The sequence below is a fragment of the Dreissena polymorpha genome, chromosome 2 (assembly GCF_020536995.1).
Source record: "Dreissena polymorpha isolate Duluth1 chromosome 2, UMN_Dpol_1.0, whole genome shotgun sequence".
Classification (NCBI taxonomy): domain Eukaryota; kingdom Metazoa; phylum Mollusca; class Bivalvia; order Myida; family Dreissenidae; genus Dreissena; species Dreissena polymorpha.
Genome location: NC_068356.1, coordinates 104501731 through 104523860, shown reverse-complemented (window position 1 = coordinate 104523860; position 22130 = coordinate 104501731). Strand labels below are relative to the sequence as shown.

The following is a 22130-nucleotide window of genomic DNA, read 5'->3' as shown; positions in this document are numbered from 1 at the left end:
AAAAGTTTGCTCGGCAATTGACACATGTACGACCATTGACAAGATCATACATTTTAAAACAGAGCAACGATGACTCTAAAGCGCATATATGAGTTCAAGGTTCACCAATTTATGAAGACTTTACCCGGTCAACACGTTTTGTTTATCCACATTGACCATGATTAAAAAAGGATATCCCGGTAGATACTGTCAAGATAAACATTCTGAACAAGTTTCATCAAATGTGGAGTGTGGTTACGAACATGTGACATGGAGAACAAATTTTTGGACTTTCATATCCCGGATTTGAAGCTGGTCTAAACATTGTCAAGATAAACATTTGTACCAAGTGTTATCAAGATTAAGTCATGTATGTGGCTTCTAGAGTAATAAAATACGGGTTTTCTAAGATTTGACCTGGAAACAAAGTTTTTTGACACACAATAGCTTTTATCGTGAGAATATTTGGCTCAAGTGAGCTGATGAAAAAATGAAGAACTTGCATAATTCAGGGCGTTTGATCTTTTCAAGTTCCAACGAAATGACAATTTTCTTTTCCACCGAACAACTCTCGTTGAATGTATGAACAGCATTCAACAGTTCGTACATCCTGTCGACTCCTGGACGGCCCTTTCACAACAAACCAAGAAACATTTATACAATTTTAACACAAAAGTGCAATAGCATTCAAATGTGAAAATACAAAGCGTCACGTGGTATGCTTTTCTTTTGAATGTTGATGCAGTAGTTCAATTTGTGATGTCCTTGTTTCAAAATCCATTTTTCGTTTTAATGTTTTTTTTTCATTCTTTAAATGAACCTCGAAATGAATAATAAGTGTATATTTGTACCTCGAAATGAATCCATTTGTATCTTTTCAGGTCTACTTTCATGAAATCGTCTATTTGCAACTCGGATATATTGCTAAAAAGGAAACAGTGATATCGATATGTATTATATCAAGTTAAAGTAAATTTAATGGAACCGTTAACAATTCACCTTAATTTCGTTAATACAGTCATGCAATTATTTATAGTGCGTGTTGGGATACTTTAAAGCAGCAATGATTGTTCTGGAGCCATTCTGTCGGTTGATGATGGTTGTTGAAACTGGACAGCGATATTGCCCCTCCACGTGCACAGGACAATTATCGATGTGTACACCACATTCAAGAAAATCGGACCGCAAAAATCTGCAACAAATTGTTTTTGGTTGTAAAACATGCAACTACATGTACGTGTAACTAAAACAAAATGCAATATGTTTGCCAGGTATATCGGTACACCATGTTCAATAAAATTGAGATATTCTGGGTATTTAGTGAAAATGTTAACATGCAAAATATTCGAGTTATTTATGTAATGACATTTTTCCCATTTATGAAATAAAATAAAATCAGATTTGTCAAAACCATGGTTGCAAACCCGTATTCTTGGCCCTGCTCCAGAGTTCCAAGAAACTCAACGTCAGCGCCGAGCATTGCAAGTACAGATGCGCTGTTCGAAGCATTACCGCCTCGCTGCCAGTAGTAATCCACAGACCTGCGAAAAATAAGCTTTGCATTATATTGCATTTTAAAGTTAAACAAAACACATATTTACCATCGGAACATGCATATTGTTTCAACAAAAAATACCATACCATCGAAGCGGCAATTAAAACATTAGCTTAAGTTATAGACGCATGTCAACTATTATACAAACATGAATTCTTTGTAAGACATTCAAATTCTTTCTTCTGGATATCTGACTTCTTAACAAATAGAACCCAGACTGTTGGCCTGGAGGCAGCCATGCCAGACAAGGTACCTGCATAAAATTATTCACCATGTAGTTGCCATCACTCTTCCTGATAACCTTCTTGTTCCTGTCAACCCCCGATCCAGACTCAGCTGTATCCATTGCTTTAGACATATACACACCTCAAAAGGCTCTTGTAAATTCTCATTCTACCCGAGAACCTTTATCACATGAAATTCACTTCCTCTCAATATACACGAGGTAGCTACAGTAGAAGTTTCCATTTCAAAACCCTAACTCATGTAGACCGTAAATAATTTTAAATTAACACCCAAATGAGCACCTTTGCACATTGTTCACCGCTTAATTAATAAGCGCCGGCACAAAACCTTCTATTTAGAAGAAGTGGTGTTAAGGAAGAAGAAGGAGAAGAAATCTTTTCTTTACTTCACAGAAAGTGTTCAATGAACAATTTAGAATATGTTGTTACAGGGCTCGAAATTAACACTCGCACACTCGCAAAATGCGAGTAAAAAATACCCATTGCGAGTTAAGTTTAAAGCCACTAGTATTTTTTTGCGAGTAAATAAATGGTGAAAAAAATGAGTAGGTATAATGCTGCTCGACGTCATGATCGCTAAATCTTAAGTCAATTTATAGAACGCCCAAGTACCCTTATGCGTAAGCGCGCACCTTGTATGTAGACTGGTATATACAGATACGCGGATGGTATTGGTACAAAGGAATTGAAACAGTCGACTTTTCACTTTATAACCACAGACGGAAATAACACAAAATATACATAATGCAAAAGATTAAGCAAAGTTAACCGTTTAGTTAGAAAAAACGGATTTTAAATCCTTCTACGAAAACAGTGAATTAATGGGAAAAATACCTTAAAATAAGACTAAAACTTGTTGTAGATGAAGATGGTCAATCAACCTGATGTGGGTCCTTATGGTCCAAGGAACTGATATCTTTGTATGGTTGCAGAAATAAAATGTGTATACATGTTAAGTACTTTTATTTTGTTTAAATAGTACTAAACTAATGTCCAAGGTTTTTGTATGTTTCCATCAAATTTGCGAGAATGCTTTTGATTTTGCGAGTTGGTATTAAAGCTGCTCGCAATTTTTTGCAAGTAGAAAAAAAAGTTAAATTCGAGCCCTGTTGTTAGCTAACCAACATAAGTAAATAAGAGCGTGCCCCAGGGGTTAGAGAAGGTATGCCAAAATTATTTGATGCATTACTAGATGAAGCTGCCAGATAATCAGACAGTGTGACTGCCGTAGTACTGGTCTTGTGGCTGACATACAACTGGTGTCTGATATAACAGACAATATGAAAGGTTTGCAAAAAATATAAAATTATCATTTTTCAACACATCTTCAGTATCAGGAAGCATTAGTTTAACATTCTGTTTTATTCTTTAGTCTCAATATAAAGAATAAAAAATATACCTTTGTTTCGAATCTTCTTCTGGATAACTCTCACAGACATTCACAATGTCCAAAACGCACAATCCAACACACAAAACACGACCCTCGCCCTCATTCATGTTGTTAAGTATTACTGATATATGCAGATAAAACGTGTATTAAATATTTGAATGGTCGCTACATGCAAGCATTGTTTACATTTAGTATAGTTATTCGAAAATCACATTGTGTGTGTGATATTATCTAGACAACCGTGGAGGGTCTTCCCTCCCTAATTTTGTTTTAGTTTTGAATTTGGCGCTTATCAATGTGAATTTTACTGCATAAAACCTTATTTTGTGATATAAATTTATGGAATACAACAAGTAAATCAGCACATTTCTAAAGTCTTAAGCTGTTATCATTGGTGTGAAATTCCCACCAATAGTTAAAGCTTTAGATTTCAGAAATGAATGATGTTTGGTGAAGAAGGAAAACAAACTTTGAAAATCAAAAACCTTTATTAAAAATGTATCATAAAGTATGACTGACATATAACCATAACAGTTTCTCTTATTCTCATAGTATCGTCCCACCTCATTTTATCATGCCTTCGACGAAACCCCCTCAAGAAGTGCTGGACAGTAAATAAATTTCCATTTTTAGAAGTTTTTATTTATTTGCTGTTTATATATGACTATTACAACGATCTGTCTAATGATTTCCGGTTTCCATTTGAAAGCAGGTCATGTTTATTCCAGGCCGATATACATGTATTACGATTATAATTGTGATGGAATGTAGTTTGTTTTTGATTCATTAGTTGTTTTATCAAATGTTGTATAATTCGCTTATTTGTGATAAAACAAAACAATTAAATTAAAGAAACATTAATGAGCTTTTAACTTTTGTTTTCGATTTAGAAAATATATATAGAAAAAAAGAACATATGCGCATAGTAACTAACCTAAGCAACTAATCAGAATAGCCGATATTATGAGAAACGGTGTATATGAAACAGGGCTTGGTCTCGCCAGTATTTTGGCAGAACAATGCCGATTTTTAATCAGTTTTTGTTGTTATGTCCAAGCATACACATTAAACTATATGTATTGACGAATTAAACATATATGTTTTTTAATCTTTTCACTTAAAATATTTAAATACATAGGTTTTCACCAGGTATGTGTCTTATACACATACCTGGTTTTCACTAAGATATAAGTGATATTAACTTGAGCTTCAATGAAACCAACCCAAATAAGATTTGGTATGCCACCACGTACGAAACACAAACACTTAACAACACTGAACACTTAACTATTTAAGTAACATGTTATCTACGTCTCTGTGATTTCTATAGGTCTTAGGGACGTTTAAACTACTTATGGCAAAACATAAAACATGGGAAGTAACTGCAGCCAGATAATTTGCCAGTTAAATGAATAAATCTTATATTGCACACCGCAAAAATAACGGAAGCGAAAACGATATTTATTAGTGAAAATGGTATTACATGTTTTCTTTAGAATCTTAGCATTATAACTAAAAACAATATGAAAACAATACGATCCACCGCGTATTTATTTTTGTCATTTCATGATTAAGCAGTTGCAAGATCTTATTTATTTGACTTCTGTGAAGAAGTTGGGGGTGTGTCTTTTCACATGATCTCATATGCTTACAGTTTTAGTTGAATGGGTATGCTGAGGTCTGTTCACATAATGTGCTACACAAAACTGATCGGAACTGTTCAACAAACTTGGAATAAAAAAACACATTTTATTACCAGGGCTTTGACTCGGTCGGTTGGATTAGTGCCCTAAAATTTCATTTGTTCTGACCAAAAAGTTTCATGTCCTTACATTAAAATGTTACTTAATATAGACAATTTAACAAGTATCATGCAATTGCAAAATTAAGATTCTTCCAAATGGTTGGCAAAGCATGGTAGTATCAGTCTTTCCGAAATACTGTCGGTCCTCGGATTTTTCCGATAATAATTTGGAAAATCCGGATATGATTCTTATATTGCAGGACCTCGTTTCCGGTAGTAAAATTATGGCAAAATTTGGAATTCCATAAGCTATTTTCAGAAAAGTTTCAAGGCTAAAGTTAAAATTTACCAAATTATTAATGAATACTCCAATGATGTAATATGCTCTTTTATTGGTTGCATTTTTTGATATCGAAAGTATCAGATTTTTGCCGTGTTGTCCAAGCGGAATACACTCTGTCATTACTATATGAGTACTTTCCGCAAAGGGAATCAAGACATGTGCGTTTTAGCTCCCGTTTTTATTGGATGGCAATAAGCAGGGCACAAAACAAAAGTCATTGACTCATTGTGAAATTATCGCGAACTGTCAACATCACCACAGGAGTTACAGAACAGTTACGTAACATTAAATGAAAAAATGAACACAAAAAAAAGTATTTAATTGAATTTTTAACTTGCTCACAATTTAATAAATAAAGTGAAGCTCTCAGGCGTACATTATTTGGTTAAGAAGAATTAAGTTTAATTATTTGTCAGTGATATGTATGAATATTGATATTAAATAGTTTCTTTCTATAATAATATTAAAATATTGTAAACAAATATTATTTTTGTCTTTAATGATCATTTTCATTTTTTGGGCCGGCAAAGGCTGCATGATTATAGGACCTCCTGGCCGGCAACAAATTTTTATTTTAGGAAGGACTGGTAGTATCATACATAGGATAAGTCAACCTTACGATAGACAATGCCATAATCTATAGATTGAAGGCTGCCATATAATTGGATATCACGTGACCCACTGCCATTACGGTACTTAAGAATTTGCAGATAACAGCGTAATCATAGTGTTCACCTGGTTCATTCAATAAACAGTATTTTTCAAATTCGCATAATAGGCTTGAAAAGAAGTGAAATAGACAAAGTTTTGATATGTATCACATCAGTTATCAATAGCAGTTTTAAAAATAATAATCTACAGATAAAAAAATATGTGTTTCTGCAAGAATATCTAGTGACAGCATGTAATTTTTATAGCTGAATTAGCTTTATTTAGCACACCTTTCAACAATGCCTTTGCCTAAAGTCTTAAAGGGATCTTTTCACGGTTTGGTAAATTGACAAAATTGAAAAAAGTTGTTTCAGATTCGCAAATTTTGTTTTAGTTATGATATTTGTGAGGAAACAATATTACTGAACATTTACCATAGTCCAATATAGCCATTATATGTATCTTTTGACGATTTGAAAACCTAAAAATTATAAAGCGTTGCAACGCGAAACGATGGAATAATTTGGAGAGTTTTGTTGTTGTCATTTAAATTTACGAAACTACGAAGATTGCTAATATAAGGTATAAAATACTTTCACTGTGTATACCTGGCGGAATAGCCGAGAGGGCTAATGCATTTTTACCTCAGACTAACTCCAGGACTCCGGGGGTCACTGGTTCGAGCCCTGGTACCGGCTACTTTTTTTCCTTTCTTTAATTTTATTCTTGATTTTTTATTGGAGCTTTTAAGATCCAATGTTTACATTTATCAATATAAAGCATTTAATGACAAACTTTAATATAAAGAAGTGAAACTCCAGCTGCTGGAGTAGTATTGCATTCTTATTATAAACAATTTTGTGGTCCTTTATTTAAGGCAACAGACCAATTGCCAAAACAGTACGAAACAGCACAATACAAAACAACATACACACATACATGTAGTAGAACAAAACTGGGGTCACCTACTTGGACGGTCAATGCAAAGCACTGGGGGATTAAACTGGTTTTAGATCGCTCAACCTCACATTTGTTCTAGCAATATTCATGATACATATAAGTGTAAATGAAATTTAACCCAAATTAAAAAATAACAAGATAAGTATTGATGCAAAGCATCAAAGGGCGTCGGGAATTTCAGTGTTAAAGGCACTCAATGATGTTACGTGGAACGATTTTTTTTCTACTGTAAATATTAATATATTGGCCGATTATTTTAAACAAAATGGAAAAAGATACTGGTATAACCATTATCTATAATTTTGTGTTATAACCCCCAAATAACCATTATTTTTGATGTTGTGTTTTAACCCCAAATAACCATTATCTATGATTTTGTGTTGTAACTCCCAAATATTTCATAGTTCATTTTATTTACATTGGTTTCCGTTTTTTTACTGGCATCCGTGTGCAGTTTTCATTAATGGAACAGAACTGTGTAGGTTTAAAAAAAAAATCTGCTTCATCTTGTAAGCGTAATTTCATATTTTTCTCAACTTCAAGGGGAGATGATTCTGAACTTATTCTTACGTTGCTCATTTACGATAGGGGTTGAGTACTCATTACCGGTAATATGAAAACACTGTAAAAGTTTGAAAAAAGATTGAATGAAAACTGTAAATTGCATAAAGAAGCTGCATTTCACAATACTTTGAAATTCAGTAAAAGATCATAATAGATTTATTGCTCTGATATTCATCATTTTCAATAGGGTTCGAGTAATACTGATATAAAAACACTTAACAAGTTTGGAAAGATTTAGACGAAAGTTGTGAAATCTTTTAAACAAGCGGAAATTGTTTATTTTGTCAAATTTAATAGAAAAAAATTCTGGACTTATTGTCCCGATGTTTCTCATTTTAAATGAGGTAAACATGCTCATTGATATGAAGACACTGTAAGTTTGGAAAGAATCTGATGAAAAATGTTGACATAATCACCTAACCAAGCAGTTTTTCACTTTTATTTTTAAATTCAAAGAGACACAATTCTGGACTTATGGTCCGATATTGCTCATATAGAGTTTGGGTTGGGTCCTCATTGAAAAAATAAAACCTGTGCAAGTTTGGGAACAATCAGATGAAAATTTTGGACTTCGAACAACGATTTCAAAATTTCTCAAATTCTAAGGAAGATAACTATGGACATAATGGTCGGATAATGCTAAAGGGCCCATACAACCTGGATAGTAATACGTGTCCCGCTTCCCGCTCTATATGCGGTTCTTAAAAAAACCCTCTGAGGAGTGCTTGACTCTAGGGAAACGGGTTGCTGGGACACAGCTCCTCCATAATAAGCGGCTGCTTCCTTTATTGCAACTCATTGTTAAATCAATAATATGTGTCGCGCTTCGCGCTCTATATGTGGTAGGGATTGTACTTAGGGCCTATGATAGACAACCATAAAAATACATGGATAATAGATGTGTTGTTTGCATTTATTTGTTAATATAAAAACACGTCAATTTTTTATAAGAAATTTAAATGATGTAAGAAATTTTAATAAACGTTGTCACCACGCGGCATCCATTAATTTTAATAAAAATATCCAATTGTAGTAAAATGGATTTTAAAATGTCTACATAAAATAAAGCTTTATTATATTTATTAACCTGACTGAAAATAAAAGTCAGCCGCCGAACTGTTCCGTTCGTGCCGGAACCCGGGATTGAACCGGGGGCCTTTAGATGATTGTTGTGTAAACAACTTCAGTCTAACGCTCTCCCAACTAAGCTATTCCGGCTGACATCATTTATGTTCTGCTATTTGGTGAAGTTGTGTATAGCGATCATTTTTATTTGTCTATTAATAAACTAATACATTGTACGTTTGAGTACCACTAAGCCTTCCAATAAAGTTGCTTGCGCTAAAGGTCGTCAAATATTGTACTACATTGATTCTCCACTAAATAAGCAAATTAGAAAAAACACAAAATAAATATATTTTGATTATGTTTTGTTTTTATACAAAACCAGAAAGTTTCGCGTATTTGCCCAGTCCCTGTGATTTTTCCCTTGTGATCAGTTGTGGATCAGTAATTAATTAAAACAATTAGCTTTGCATTATTTGCAATATATGTTGTAATAAATGTAATAGGCACAAATGCAGTACTTATTTACACTAATTTAGACAAAAAATTACCACTATGCAAGATATTCTTAAAACAAAAATATATACATTGATCCGTAAAATAACTTCTCCTCCCATAAGCGAAAAAAAATGTATTACATACTAGTCGCCGCTCTCCAAAGCGACGCCAATGAAAGGGAATTAAAAGGCATTCAATTTAATCACAATTTAGTTTAAGTTCTCAACATTTCCCACATTAAAGTGACAATCAAGACCTAATTCATGCTGAGTTGTATTTTTCTTCTTAAAACAATGCAGATGAACCTTGTTTCTATTAATCACAATTAAGAAAGAAATATAATTTGATGATCAGATCGATAACAGAAACTATTTAAATCTTTAAAATATTCGATAAAATCGCTTTGCTTCCCTGTTTTGTTCTTCAGTACTTTAATGGCAACTATTATATTTAGGAGCGGTAATGCAGGCAATATATAAAATAAAATGTTAGATATTATTCAATTATGATCACTAGTAAATATATATGTTATGTATGAAAAGTTCAATTTTCATCATGTATAGAAGTTTGTTCTTTTGTAAAGATGTAAGTAAAACTTACTCATTAATATTGTCTAATGTAAAAGGAAATAGACATGACATTAAGATCTTGCTACGTTATTTGCTTTTGATCTATATCGCTTTGCTTTTCGGTTGATCCAAGTCACCTCTTACACTTTAAAACATTAATGAAAAATAACTCAAATTATAGAGCTGGATTCTATATAACTTAATGTTTATACTTATTCAAGAATTATTTTTTTGGAATTCTTCAATTGGGATTTGTTAGGTCCTATTTGGGAAAAAAAATTACTTTCTTCCATTGGGAATGGGTACCTTAACCGGACTCAAATTTGAAAAAAAAACATATATATATACATACATGTCATAAAGAAGTTTCATTTAAGAGTTTTATTCTCATAAATGGGTGCAACAGATGACAGTAAAAAAAAATCATATGTGAACACTCAAGAAATCACATTTTTACTCATCATGCATCTTGCTGAAAAATTTTATGTTTGCATAATCAAAAATATTTTAAGAGAGTTTAATCATTTTTGATAAATGCCTAGCTGCCATATGTTGATGCAATTTTCCAAGTATGATATGATCATATGCTAACAGACTTTATTTTAAGAATTCAATACGGTTGACCAACCTTTTTCTTTTCCTAATTTTCAAACTTGGGCAGAACATTGTATTCAATAGACATACTGCCCACATGAAATATGTGTCATAAGGGAAACAGTTTTGTCAGAAGTAAAATGTTTAATACAAATATCAGAACAATAAATCAGATCATTAAATACTCTTTGGGCCTCATGGGAGAGTACCAGGACTTTTGGTCCTTTAGTTTTTCCAAATTCGAGCTCATTCCAGTATAAATATATTCTGTACCCATGAACTGTTTTGTTCATGTCATTAAGTCTATGGTAAATTTATGATATAAGACCGTTTTGTGTAATAACTATATTCTTTATTATGCTTTGTTATCTCACTTCAAGTCTTCCTGGAAGTACCATTGTTGATGTTTTTTCAATTATCAATAAACAAATAAAAATGTCTTTAATTTTATCTGTGCACTACCTGTATTTTACAAATGCAGTTTGAAATACCAATCATAAATTAAGCCCTTTGTCAATTTAACACTATAAAATATAAAGTTATATATAAAAGCACCAAAATTGTGTTTCTTCTTTTCTAAAATTCATGTCAGCTTTTGCTTAAACTTTCACAGCTGAATAACTTATATGTGGAGATGACCATGGGGAGAGCAATTATGACTGTGACCAGTTTATACCAAGTTATGACCATTTGTATGTTTTTCACTATAGTATGTTTGAATGGTTGCCAAAATTGTCTGTACGGCTACTGAACTCCTCTTTATGTACTATGTGGATTTTGTTTAAAATTAAACATCTGATTTTCCTGAATAGTAATGAAAGGGACTTTTCATGTTGCCAGTTTTAGCAGAGCTATGGCTCATTATCTTTTTGTCCACTTTAGAATATATTTATAGTAGATTCGTCTGGCCCAAACATTGGCTCATCAGATTCTGCAACACATTTCTGTGTTGTTGTTTTTTGTTATTAACTGAAATGAATACAATACTATTGGTTGGTTATTTGTTTTCCAGTTAGTTTTAGTACTTGGGGATCTACACATTCCACACAGATGTCCTGGTGTTCCCAACAAATTTAAGAAGTTACTTGTCCCTGGGAAAATTCAACATATTCTGTGCACAGGAAACCTGTGTACCAAAGAATCATTTGACTACCTTAAAACTCTAGCCAGCGATGTGCATGTTGTCCGTGGGGACTTTGAAGAGGTAAAATTATTGAAAAAAGATGGCCATGATGACCCATTTTGCTCATCTATGTGCAATAAATAACAAACCCATATAATGGTTATTTGTTGTTTTATAGATTATCATCATGTAATTATTATCACTTGAGCAGTTGAAAGTTAACCTTTAATAACTTTTTTGAAGGGATACAACCAAGCGTTAGAATTTATTATTTACACACACAAAATTCAATGTGCCTGAAAGCAAATACATGTATTGGAATACATGCAAATTATACTATATAAACCACTAATAGGTTGAACAATTATTGGTACATACACATTTCCACAATATTGGGATACACATTAAGCAATTTTGACAACCTTCTGAAAATTACTTTTGAAAATTGCACTTCTCTTGTTTATTGCGATTTTTTGTGCAAGTATCTTTTAAGTTTTCCTAGTCAAATCCTTTTTATTTTAACTTTAAAAATGGCATAAGTGAAATACTTTTATCATCATGATTTTTGGTTTTACTTCCATATTTTGCCTTAATTTGTTATTTTTTGTATCTTTAGTTGTAAACATCACAACCATGATCAATTGAATTGAATTACTTGTCTAATAAATCAAGAGGTATGATTTACTTGATTATTGTTCATGTTTGGCAATAATTATTAACTTGCAGAACATGAATTATCCAGAGCAGAAAGTAGTGACAGTGGGACAGTTTCGTATCGGCATATGCCACGGTCACCAGGTTGTTCCATGGGGTGACACAGAGAGCCTCGCCATGGTTCAGCGCCAGCTGGACGTCGACATCCTCATATCTGGCCACACTCACAAGTTTGAGGCTTTTGAGCATGAGAGCAAATTTTACATCAATCCCGGCTCAGCGACAGGTGCTTATAATGCCCTTGACAGGTAGTGGTCTTGCTGCTTAATTTGCCTTTTGTGTCCATTTTTAAGCTCACCTGAGTACAATGTGCTCAATGATGAGCTTTTGCGATCAGCTTTTGTCCTGCGTGCGTCATCAACATTTGCCTTCTTAGCTCTCAAGAGGCCATATTTATTGTAGGATATTTATTCAACTTGATCAAAATATTTGTCTCAATTATATCTTGTAGAAGTTTAAAAATTGTTCCGTTTGTTTGAAACACATGACATCCAGGTGGAGGGAAGTGTTCCTGATGTGGCTATAGTAAAACCTTGTTAACACTCTTGAGGCCACATTTATTGTCCAATCTTCATGAAACTTTGTCAGAAGATTTGTCCCACTTGTTTCTTGGATGAGTTTGAAAATGGTTCTGGTCGGTTGAAAAACATGGACACCAGGGGTGGGGCAGTTTTCCTTACATGGCTATAGTAAAATCTTGTTAACACTCTAGAAGACACATTTATTGTCTGATCTTCATGAAACTTTGTCAGAATATTTGTCCCAATAATATCTTAGACGAGTTTGAAAATTGTTCTGGTTGGTTGAAAAACATGGGCACCAGGGGGTGGGGCAGTTTTCATTATCCGGCTCTAGAAGACACGTTTATTGTCCGATCGTTATGAAACTTGGTCAGAACATTTGTTTTTCTGATAAAAATTATTTTCAAATGAGTTCTAAATTGGTTCCTGTCTGTTGAAAAACAGGACTGCCAGGGGAATGGCATTTTTCCCTATTCCTGTATGGCTATAGTAAAACCTTGTTAACACTCCAGAAGTCACATTTATGGTAAAATAATTGAAACTTTGTCAGATAATGTGATCTTATGATACCTCGGCTGATTTGGGAAGTGGTTTCGGTCCATTGAAAAATATGGCTGCCATATTTAACCATTGAAAATACATCAATCGTAGGATGATACATGGTCAATATATTGAAAACCAACTGTAAGCATACAGCATTTATTGGTATCTCATTATGAATATAAATGTTCACAATAGATTATAACCTCTATATGTCAATGAATGAGTTCAAACAAAAAAAAACATTTTTCCTTATTTTTATGTCCCCCACTATAGTAGTGGGGGACATATTGTTTTTGCCCTGTCTGTTGGTCTGTCTGTTGGTCTGTTTGCGCCAGCTTTAACATTTTGCAATAACTTTTGCTATATTTGCTATATCAGAGGTCAAATATATGTGGCCAAAATCGCTAATTTTATGAATACTTTTGCTATATTGAAGATAGCAACTTAATATTTGGCATGCATGTGTATCTCATGGAGCTGCACATTTTGAGTGGTAAAAGGTCAAGGTCATCCTTCAAGGTCAGAGGTCAAATATATGTGGCCCAAATCGCTTATTTTATAAATACTTTTGCAATATTGAAGATAGCAACTTGATATTTGGCATGCATGTGTATCTCATGGAGCTGCACATTTTGAGTGGTGAAAGGTCAAGGTCATCCTTCAAGGTCAGAGGTCAAATATATGTGGCCCAAATCACTTATTTTATGAAATTACTTTTGCAATATTGAAGATAGCAATTTGATATTTGGCATGCATGTGTATCTCATGGAGCTGCACATTTTCAGTGGTGAAAGGTCAAGGTCATCCTTCACAAGGTCACGGTCATCCTTCAAGGTCAAACGTCATATAGGGGGACATTGTGTTTCACAAACACATCTTGTTTTTACAGTGAAATTGTTCCATCCTTTGTGATCCTGGACATCCAGCAGTCGACAGTGGTAGCCTATGTGTACAAGCTCATCAATGAGGAGGTGAAGGTAGAACGAATAGAATACAAGAAGAACTGAAAGTACCGGAGTGAACCTGTTCAACTGACTGTGCACTCGAGCAACTATTTTAGTGAACTTTAAAGTAACAAGTTTCTTGCTGTGAACTAGGGCTTCAACAGCCCTAAAAATTCTGCGGATTGGTAAACTGGTGAATTTTTCAATTTTTTTGGTAATTTTTGATGTTGAAAAATGTATAATTTATATGTAGAACATTCTACCTGGAGCTTGTATTTCTTTTATTAATACCTTGCTGCAAAGTGGAAAGGGGCATTTTTGGAATGTCCTTGTTCAGTCTATCAGGTCAGTCTGTCGGTTTCCTCTCCCTTTATTTAATACTCCTTGCCTCATATGTGGGGGTCATTGAGATGATGCGCAGAAACTAGAGTTGGGCATGCTTTCGCATGGTCATGGTCTTATGTCAAGTTCCAAGGTTTGAGCCATCATTTCCATGTCTGCTCCATATCACCTTTACCCTTAGATATATTTTTATGAAACTTGCCTACAATGTTTAGGCCATTAAAATGTTCTGAAAGATGAGTAAGTCATGCTGGCCCAAGGTCAAGGTCATTCTCAAATGTGGAAGGTCTTAGCCTCTATTTTCTTTTCTGCTGTATTTTTTATCATGAAAAAGTTTTAATTTGGGTCATATGCATCAGAAAACAAGTTATAAGGTAAAATCATAGAAAAACCAGTCTAGGTTGACTGTTTTATGTGGGAAAAAACATGTTACCACTCTGTATTCCACATTTATGACTAAATCTTGATAAAACTGTCAGAATGTTTACATTAACAATTTTAAGGCCATGTTTAAATCTGGGTCAAGTTGTATACAAACTGTGTAACTAGGTCCAGTCTTTTTCTATTTGAACTGAGAACTCAGATGAGCACTTCAATGCCATCATGGTCCTCTTGTTATTTTGGTAACGTTTAGAGCTCAACTGTAAACTTGTTAAGAGTTTGTAACTTTTGTGTATGTGCACTTGATATTGATGCTGGATTGGTGATTGTCGGCTCAGGTACTACTTAAATGTACCCCAGGTACAGAAAATATCAGAAAAAGTAACTGACCAATTAAGACTATACCAAAGTTATATTACAGCACAAAATCAAATGTTGTAAAACCTGCAACAGAATACATAACACAATTTTCTTTGAACAAAAACCTAGCTGCCACAACATTCTATTTTTTTTAAGATTTCTGTAATAAAGAGGCCATTAACTTCTACAAAATATTGACAATATGAACATTACATTGAAAAAAACAAGCTGACAAAGACCAGTTTAGTGTTAGAATTCCCAGGTTATGTTTGTAGCTCACCTGAGCAGCTTTTGTGACCGGTCTTTGTCCGTCTTATGTCCGTCCGTTAACATTTGCTCGTAAACACTCTTAAGGCCACATTTCTTGTCCCATCTTCATGAAACTTGGTCAGAAGCTTTGTCCCAATGAAATCTCGGCCGAGTTTGAAACTGGGTTGTGCCGGGTCAAAAACTAGGTCACTAGGTCAAAAAAAAGAAAAACCTTGTAAACACTGTAGAAGTCACATTTCATACCCAATCTTCATGTAACTTTTTCAAAATGTTTGTCTTGATGATATCTTGGTTGAGTTCAAAAGTGGTTCCGAACCGTTGAAAAACATGGCCGCGGGGCAGTTTTCCTTATTTGGCTATAGAGAAACCTTGTAAACACTCTAGAAGTCACAATTTTTGCCCAATCATCATGAAAGTTAGTCAAAACATTGGTTTTATTGATATCTGGGACAAGTTTGAAAATGGTCGGGATCGGTGAAAAAACATGGCCGCCAGTGGGCAGGGCATTTTTCTCTATTTGTATAAAGTGAAAACATGTGAACACAGTAGAAGTCACATTTTTGGCCCAATTTTCATGAAATTTGCTCAGAACATTTGTTTCCTTGATACGAGAGTTGAGTTCAAAAATGGTTCCGGTCAGTTGAATAACATGGCTGCTGGGAGGGGGGCAGTTTTGTCATCATCCCCCCACCCCCTTCCCCCTTTCGAAGAAGAGGGGGTATATTGTTTTGCTCATGTCGGTCCGTCCATCCACCAGATGGTTTCCGGATGATAACTCAAGAGCGCTTATGCCAAGGATAATGAAACTTCATAGGTACATTGATCATGACTCGAAGATGACCCCTATTGATTTTCAGGTCACTAGGTCAAAGGTCAAGGTCACGATGACCCGAAATAGTAAAAAGGTTTCCTGATGATAACTCAAGAACGCTTATGCCTAGGATCATGAAACTTCATTGGTACATTGATCATGACTTGTAGATGACCCCTATTGATTTTCAGGTCACTAGGTCAAAGTCAAGGTCACAGTGACCCGAAATAGTAAAATGGTTTCCAGATGATAACTCAAGAACGCTTATGCCTAGGATCATGAAACTTCATAGGTACATTGATCATGACTCGAAGATGACCCCTATTGATTTTCAGGTCACTAGGTCAAAAGTCAAGGTCACAGTGCAAAAAAACGTATTCACACAATGGCTATCAAGGTCAGAGTGACTCAACTTAAAAAAATGGTTTCTGAATGATAACTCAAGAATGCTTACGCCTAGGATCATGAAACTTCATAGGTACATTGATCATGACTCGCAGATGAAATAATGATGAAACTTGACCACGATGTTTGTCTGGACAATATCTAGGTCAAGTTGGCATTTGGTAAAGATTGAATAAACCGACTCCTCTCAGGTGAGTGAACTAGGCCTTTCTTGGCCCTCTTGTTTAATAGTATATTTTCCATACCCGGGGTACATTTTATTTTGTATCCTTTAAGTACCTGCTAAACATTAAAGAAGTATTTAAGCCGAAAATGACCAATCGTGTATTATTGATGTGTCAAATGAATGTATTTGTATGTTGTTACATACTTGAATTTCTTGCAGTAAAGAGGTTGTTTTATTCCAACATTTCCTTAATTATAAATTGTTGTGTGCATCAATGTTTCAATTTAAATGGGACCATTTCAGTACTCTTTTGTCTCCGAAAATAAGAGTGAATAGCAAATGATTTGTTTACTTATAATATTTAATTTTGAGATGTCGAATAAAAATGTGTATGCATAGGGATGGCAACAATTATTCAAATAATATAAATTATTTGAATACATGTACTTGTTTGCCATTTGCATACCTGTTCATTAATGTGTTATTTTAAAAATAGAACTATTAAAAATGAATACCTTTCCTAAATGTGTTCTTTTTTTTAAATAAGACTTATTTAGTATAGAATTCGTCTATTTAGTCTCTTCTATGCCACCTATTGATCCATCCGTTGATCCAAGTAAAAATCTGAATAATGATGAAATTTTGCCATATCTGTTCATTCATTAGTGTCAAAAGCGATCTTTTCAAAAGCACATCAAGTTGTATTAAAAGTGATTTCCTGATTCAAGTCTGCCTGCCATTTTTAACATGTAATATTGTTTTTTTATCCATCATCCATATCACTATGGAAGACCCCAAGAGTCATATGGATGAAATTCCATTGAAGAAGCAAGCCTGATTAAAAAGTAACTCATTAAACTTTACGTACAAGTTTATTGTTGATGTATTTGAATACATAATTCTGTATATTTGTGTATATTTAAGTTTTCATAGTATTTGTATCTCTGTTCACAATATAGTAACCTAATTATTTTTTAGATCGTGTTTGTTTATATTGAATACCAGACGATCGCATGTTGGAATATCTTGAAAACAGAATATATTTTAATAAAAATATTACAATTTGTGACCATCCCTAATTTTGCAGTTTTTACAGAATTGTTAGAATACGATAATATAGACAAGAATTGTACATTTGTAGAAACCAAACCTTAATATGGCAGGTTTCAAGTGATGTCAATGTATACTTGTTATTACGTATTACCAGTATATGCTTATTATCCCTCGCCATAGGCTGAGGGATATTGTTTTGACGTTGTCCGTCCGTCTGGCACTTTTGTGTCCGGAGCCATCTTGGAAGTGCTTTGGCGGATTTCATTGAAACTTGGTATGAGTATATATGAATAAGAGGATAATGCACGCCAAATGGCATTGTACACCATCTGTTAATAACGGAGTTATGGCCCTTTGTATCTTGAAAAAATGCTTTTTTTGTGTCTGGAGCCATATCTTGGAAGTGCTTTGGCGGATTTCATTGAAACTTGGTACGAGTATACATGTGGATAAGAGGATGATGCACGCCTAATGGCATTGTACACCATCGGTTAATATCGGAGTTATGGCCCTTTGTATCTCGAAAAAATGCTTTTTTGAGTGTCAAATATAACACTTTTGTGTCTAGAAGCATATTGGCGGAGGATATCAATTCAACGAATTTGCTTGTTTGTTACAAGTTTAAATAGCTTTTGTCATCTTGTGTCAAAAATTGTAGATTGTGCAATAAATATTCTAAATAACCCAATACAAAACTTTATATTCTTATACGGTATTATTCTAAATAACCCGATACAAAACTTTATGTTCTTATACGGTATTGTTTTGTCTGAAAATCATATGCTGTTGCTTTCAATATTGTTCATCTTTACCTTGGAAACTTGGTAAATTCCCCTGCAGTGCTTAGTCAGCTACGTTCATGGGCAAACTTGGAATGTGTGAAATACGTAGGATAGTTTTCTTTTTTCCTTTTTCAATAGTGTTCAAGTCATATCAGGACTTTCTGTCAGCAAACATTTTTTTACGTGGTTTTGCTGCTTTACAAGAACCTAAGCACACATACTTATGCAAGTAACTGACAGTTGTCCCATTTGAATCGGAGGTAATGGGAGAAAAGCCTCTTGAAAGAATTTTATGTCAAATATATCAAGGTATGTGACCATGCCACGGATCAAACCCACAATCCTAGGGTTCAAAGTCCAAGGCCATCTAAGTCGAAGCTAGATTAGCGCCCAAGACGAACCGAACGCTTTCTTAGTCACAGAAGTCCCTAACTCAAAGCAGTTGTGAACTTAGACAAGATGGCCCTAGTTCGCTCACCTGAGACAAGTCGGTTCATTCAATCTTAATTAACCAAATGTCAAACTTGACCTAGATATTGTCCAGACAAACATCCTGGTCAAGTTTCATCAGTATTTCATCTGCGAGTCATGATCAATGTACCTATAAAGTTTCATGATCCTAGGCGTAAGCATTCTTGAGTTATCATCCGGAAACCATTTTTCTAAGTTGTCACCATGACCTTGACAGCCATTGTGTGAATAAGTTTTTTTGCACTGTGACCTTGACCTTTGACCAAGTGACCTGAAAATCAATAGGGGTCATCTGCAATTCATGATCATTGTACCTATGAAGTTTCATGATCGCATAAGCGTTCTTGAGTTATCATCCTGAAACAATTTTACTATTTCAGGTCACTGTGACCGTGACCTTTGACCTAGTGACCTGAAAATCAAAAGGGGTCATTTTCGAGTCATAATCAATGTACCTATGAAGTTTCATGATCCTAGGCATAAGCGTTCTTCAGTTATCATCCAGAAACCATTTTACTATTTCAGGTCACCGTGACCTTGACCTTTGACCTAGTGACCTGAAAATCAATAGGGGTCATGTGCGAGTCATGATCATTGTACCTATGAAGTTTCATTATCCTAGGCATAAGCTTTCTTGAGTTATCATCCAGACACCATTTTACTATTTCAGGTCACCGTGACCTTGACCTTTGACCTAGTGACCTGAAAATCAATAGGTGTCATCTTCGAGTCATGATAATGTACCTATGAAGTTTCATGATCCTAGGCATAAGCGTTCTTGAGTTATCATCCAGAAACCATTTTACTATTTCAGGTCACCGTGACCTTTGACCTAGTGACCTGAAAATCAAAAGGGGTCATCTAAGAGTTATGATCAATGTCCCTATGAAGTTTCATGATACTAGGCCTAAGCGTTCTTGAGTTATCATCCGGAAACCATTTAACTATTTCTGGTCATCAAGACCTTGACCTTTGGCCTAGTGACCTGAAAATCAATAAGGGTTATCTGTGAGTCATGATCAATGTATCTATGAAGTTTCATGATCCTAGGCATAAGCGTTCTTGAGTTATCATCCAGAAACCATTTAACTGCTTTGGGTCACCGTGACCTTGACCTTTGACCTAGTGACCTGAAAATCAATAGGGGTCATCTGCGAGTCATGATTAATGAATCTATGAAGTTTCATGATCCTAGGCATAAGTGTTCTTGAGTAATCATCCGGAAACCATTTTACTATTTCAGGTCATCATGACCTTGACCTTTGACCTAGTGACCTGAAAATCAATAGGGTCATCTGCGAGTAATGATTAATGTAACTATGAAGTTACATGATCCTTGGCATACGCGCTCTTGAGTTATCATCCGGAAACCATCTGGTGGACGGACAGATGGACATGAGCAAAACAATATACCCCCTCTTCTTCGAAAGGGGGGGAGGCATAATGAGAAAAATGCCCCCCTCCCAGCAGCCATGTTATTTAACTGAACGGAAGCATTTTTTAACTAGACTCTCGTATCAAGGAAACAAATGTTCTGAGCAATTTTCATGAAAATTTGGCTAAAAATGTGATTTCTACTGTGTTCACATGTTTTCACTATATACATGTACATTATAGAAAAAAATGCCCCGCCCACTGGCGGCCATGTTTTTTCACCGATCCCGACCATTTTCAAACTCGTCCGAGATATCAATAAAACCAATGTTTCGACCAACTTTCATGATGATTGGGCAAAAATTCTGACTTCTAGAGTGTTTACAAGGTTTCTCTATAGCCAAATAGGGAAAACTGCCACTATATACATATAGAGAAAAATGCCCCGCCCACTGGCGGCCATGTTTTTTCACCGATCTCGACCATTTACGAACTCGCCCGAGACATAGATTGAACCAATGTTTTGACCAACTTTCATGATGATTGGGCAAAAATTGTGACTTCTAGAGTGTTTACAAGGTTTCTCTATAGCCAAATAAGGAAAACTGCCCCGCCCACTGGCGGCTATGTTTTTCAACGGATCGGAATCACTTTTGAACTCAACAAATATATTATTTAGACAAACATTTTGACAAAGTTACATGAAGATTGGGCATGAAATGTGACTTCTACAGTGTTTACAATGTTTTTCTTTTTTTTGACCTAGTGACCTAGTTTTTGACCTGGCACAACGCAGTTTCTAACTCGGCCGAGATTTCATTGGGACAAAGCTTCTGACCAAGTTTCATAAAGATGGGACAACAAATTTGGCCTCTAGTGTTTACGGGCAAATGTTAACGGACGGACGGACATACGACAAAGACCGGTCACAAAAGCTCACCTGAGCAATCAGGTGAGCTAAAAAAACAATTTTCATCAATGCTTAAAGCAACTCCATCTGGTTCCCAGTGCACTCTCGGCCCAGAACTACAATGATTTTCAAGTTTAATATGAAAAAAATTACTTGTTTTTGCGCGTTTCCATTTTCAGCTATGGTGGTCAGTCTATGTCTGGTGATGCGTCTTCAACCTTAAGCTCATTACCACATTACTACTAGAGACTGCATGTTATTTTATGTCAAAATGTTTATCTTCATAGATTTCTCATCTGGGGCATGTGCGTTCAAGTACCAAGTTACCAGGTCAGATTTTAAGACAAGAGGTCCAAAACCATTTTGACCTATTTCTTTTGGAAAAAAAAAAGTGCAACCATAAACAGACATTATAAAATATAAGTTACACGAACATATGCACAAACCTGTCATTTAAGAGAAAGGCAGTCAGTTTGACAATAAGCATCCATAGTTGAGTGCATTTAAATGAGGTGTTTTGTTATCGATTTGAGTATACATGTAAGCAAAATAAAATAACCACTTTCATTGAACTTCATCGATAAAGTAGTGTTTTGGGTTGATTTTCCTCAAATAGCAGGTTCCATACAACAGAATGTTATATAGTTGCATAGTTTATAAAGTTAATATTTGGATTAAAACAATCTTGAAGATTGTCAGAAACACAATGCCACCTACTGCGCTGCCTTGATTTATTTATTTTTGTTTTTTATATCCCTTTAAAAAATATTACTTCCCTTATTAAAATAATCTGTACCTGCCAA

At 34.7% G+C, this 22130-nt stretch overlaps 4 protein-coding genes and 1 non-coding gene across 14 annotated transcripts in view; 3 read left to right on the top strand and 2 right to left on the bottom strand.

Moving 5' to 3' along the window:
- The window catches only part of LOC127868350 (ketohexokinase-like), a 192927-nt gene extending 188381 nt beyond the window's left edge, over positions 1 to 4546 (bottom strand). For 3 of the 7 annotated variants that reach the window (XM_052410050.1, XM_052410041.1, XM_052410051.1), the window contains exons 1-6: positions 4458 to 4546; positions 3179 to 3290; positions 1404 to 1520; positions 1031 to 1171; positions 831 to 903; positions 483 to 609 (exon numbers count right to left, since the gene is read on the bottom strand). In XM_052410050.1, coding sequence (XP_052266010.1) covers positions 483 to 609; positions 831 to 903; positions 1031 to 1171; positions 1404 to 1520; positions 3179 to 3276 — 556 coding nt within the window. In that variant the 5' untranslated portion in view covers positions 3277 to 3290; positions 4458 to 4546. Of the gene's footprint in view, positions 1 to 482; positions 610 to 830; positions 904 to 1030; positions 1172 to 1403; positions 1521 to 3178; positions 3291 to 4339 lie in introns of all 7 variants that reach the window. The other 4 variants (XM_052410043.1, XM_052410042.1, XM_052410052.1 and 1 more) reach the window with 3 other exon arrangements.
- LOC127868355 (vacuolar protein sorting-associated protein 29) overlaps positions 1 to 14270 on the top strand; it is a 198177-nt gene extending 183907 nt beyond the window's left edge. The window contains exons 1-4 of one of the 2 annotated variants that reach the window (XM_052410058.1): positions 4492 to 4645; positions 11170 to 11361; positions 12007 to 12242; positions 13948 to 14270. In XM_052410058.1, coding sequence (XP_052266018.1) covers positions 4643 to 4645; positions 11170 to 11361; positions 12007 to 12242; positions 13948 to 14065 — 549 coding nt within the window. In that variant the 5' untranslated portion in view covers positions 4492 to 4642 and the 3' untranslated portion in view covers positions 14066 to 14270. Of the gene's footprint in view, positions 1 to 4491; positions 4646 to 11169; positions 11362 to 12006; positions 12243 to 13947 lie in introns of those variants that run through there. The other variant, XM_052410059.1, reaches the window with a different exon arrangement.
- LOC127868344 (anaphase-promoting complex subunit 7-like) overlaps positions 1 to 22130 on the top strand; it is a 209300-nt gene that overhangs the window by 101734 nt on the left and 85436 nt on the right. The window lies entirely within an intron of this gene.
- The window catches only part of LOC127868348 (E3 ubiquitin-protein ligase RNF34-like), a 179967-nt gene that overhangs the window by 131677 nt on the left and 26160 nt on the right, over positions 1 to 22130 (top strand). The window lies entirely within an intron of this gene.
- On the bottom strand, positions 8560 to 8649 carry Trnaf-gaa (transfer RNA phenylalanine (anticodon GAA)). Its single transcript is given in 2 exon segments — positions 8560 to 8595; positions 8613 to 8649. It is a non-coding gene; the product is annotated as a tRNA-Phe (tRNA).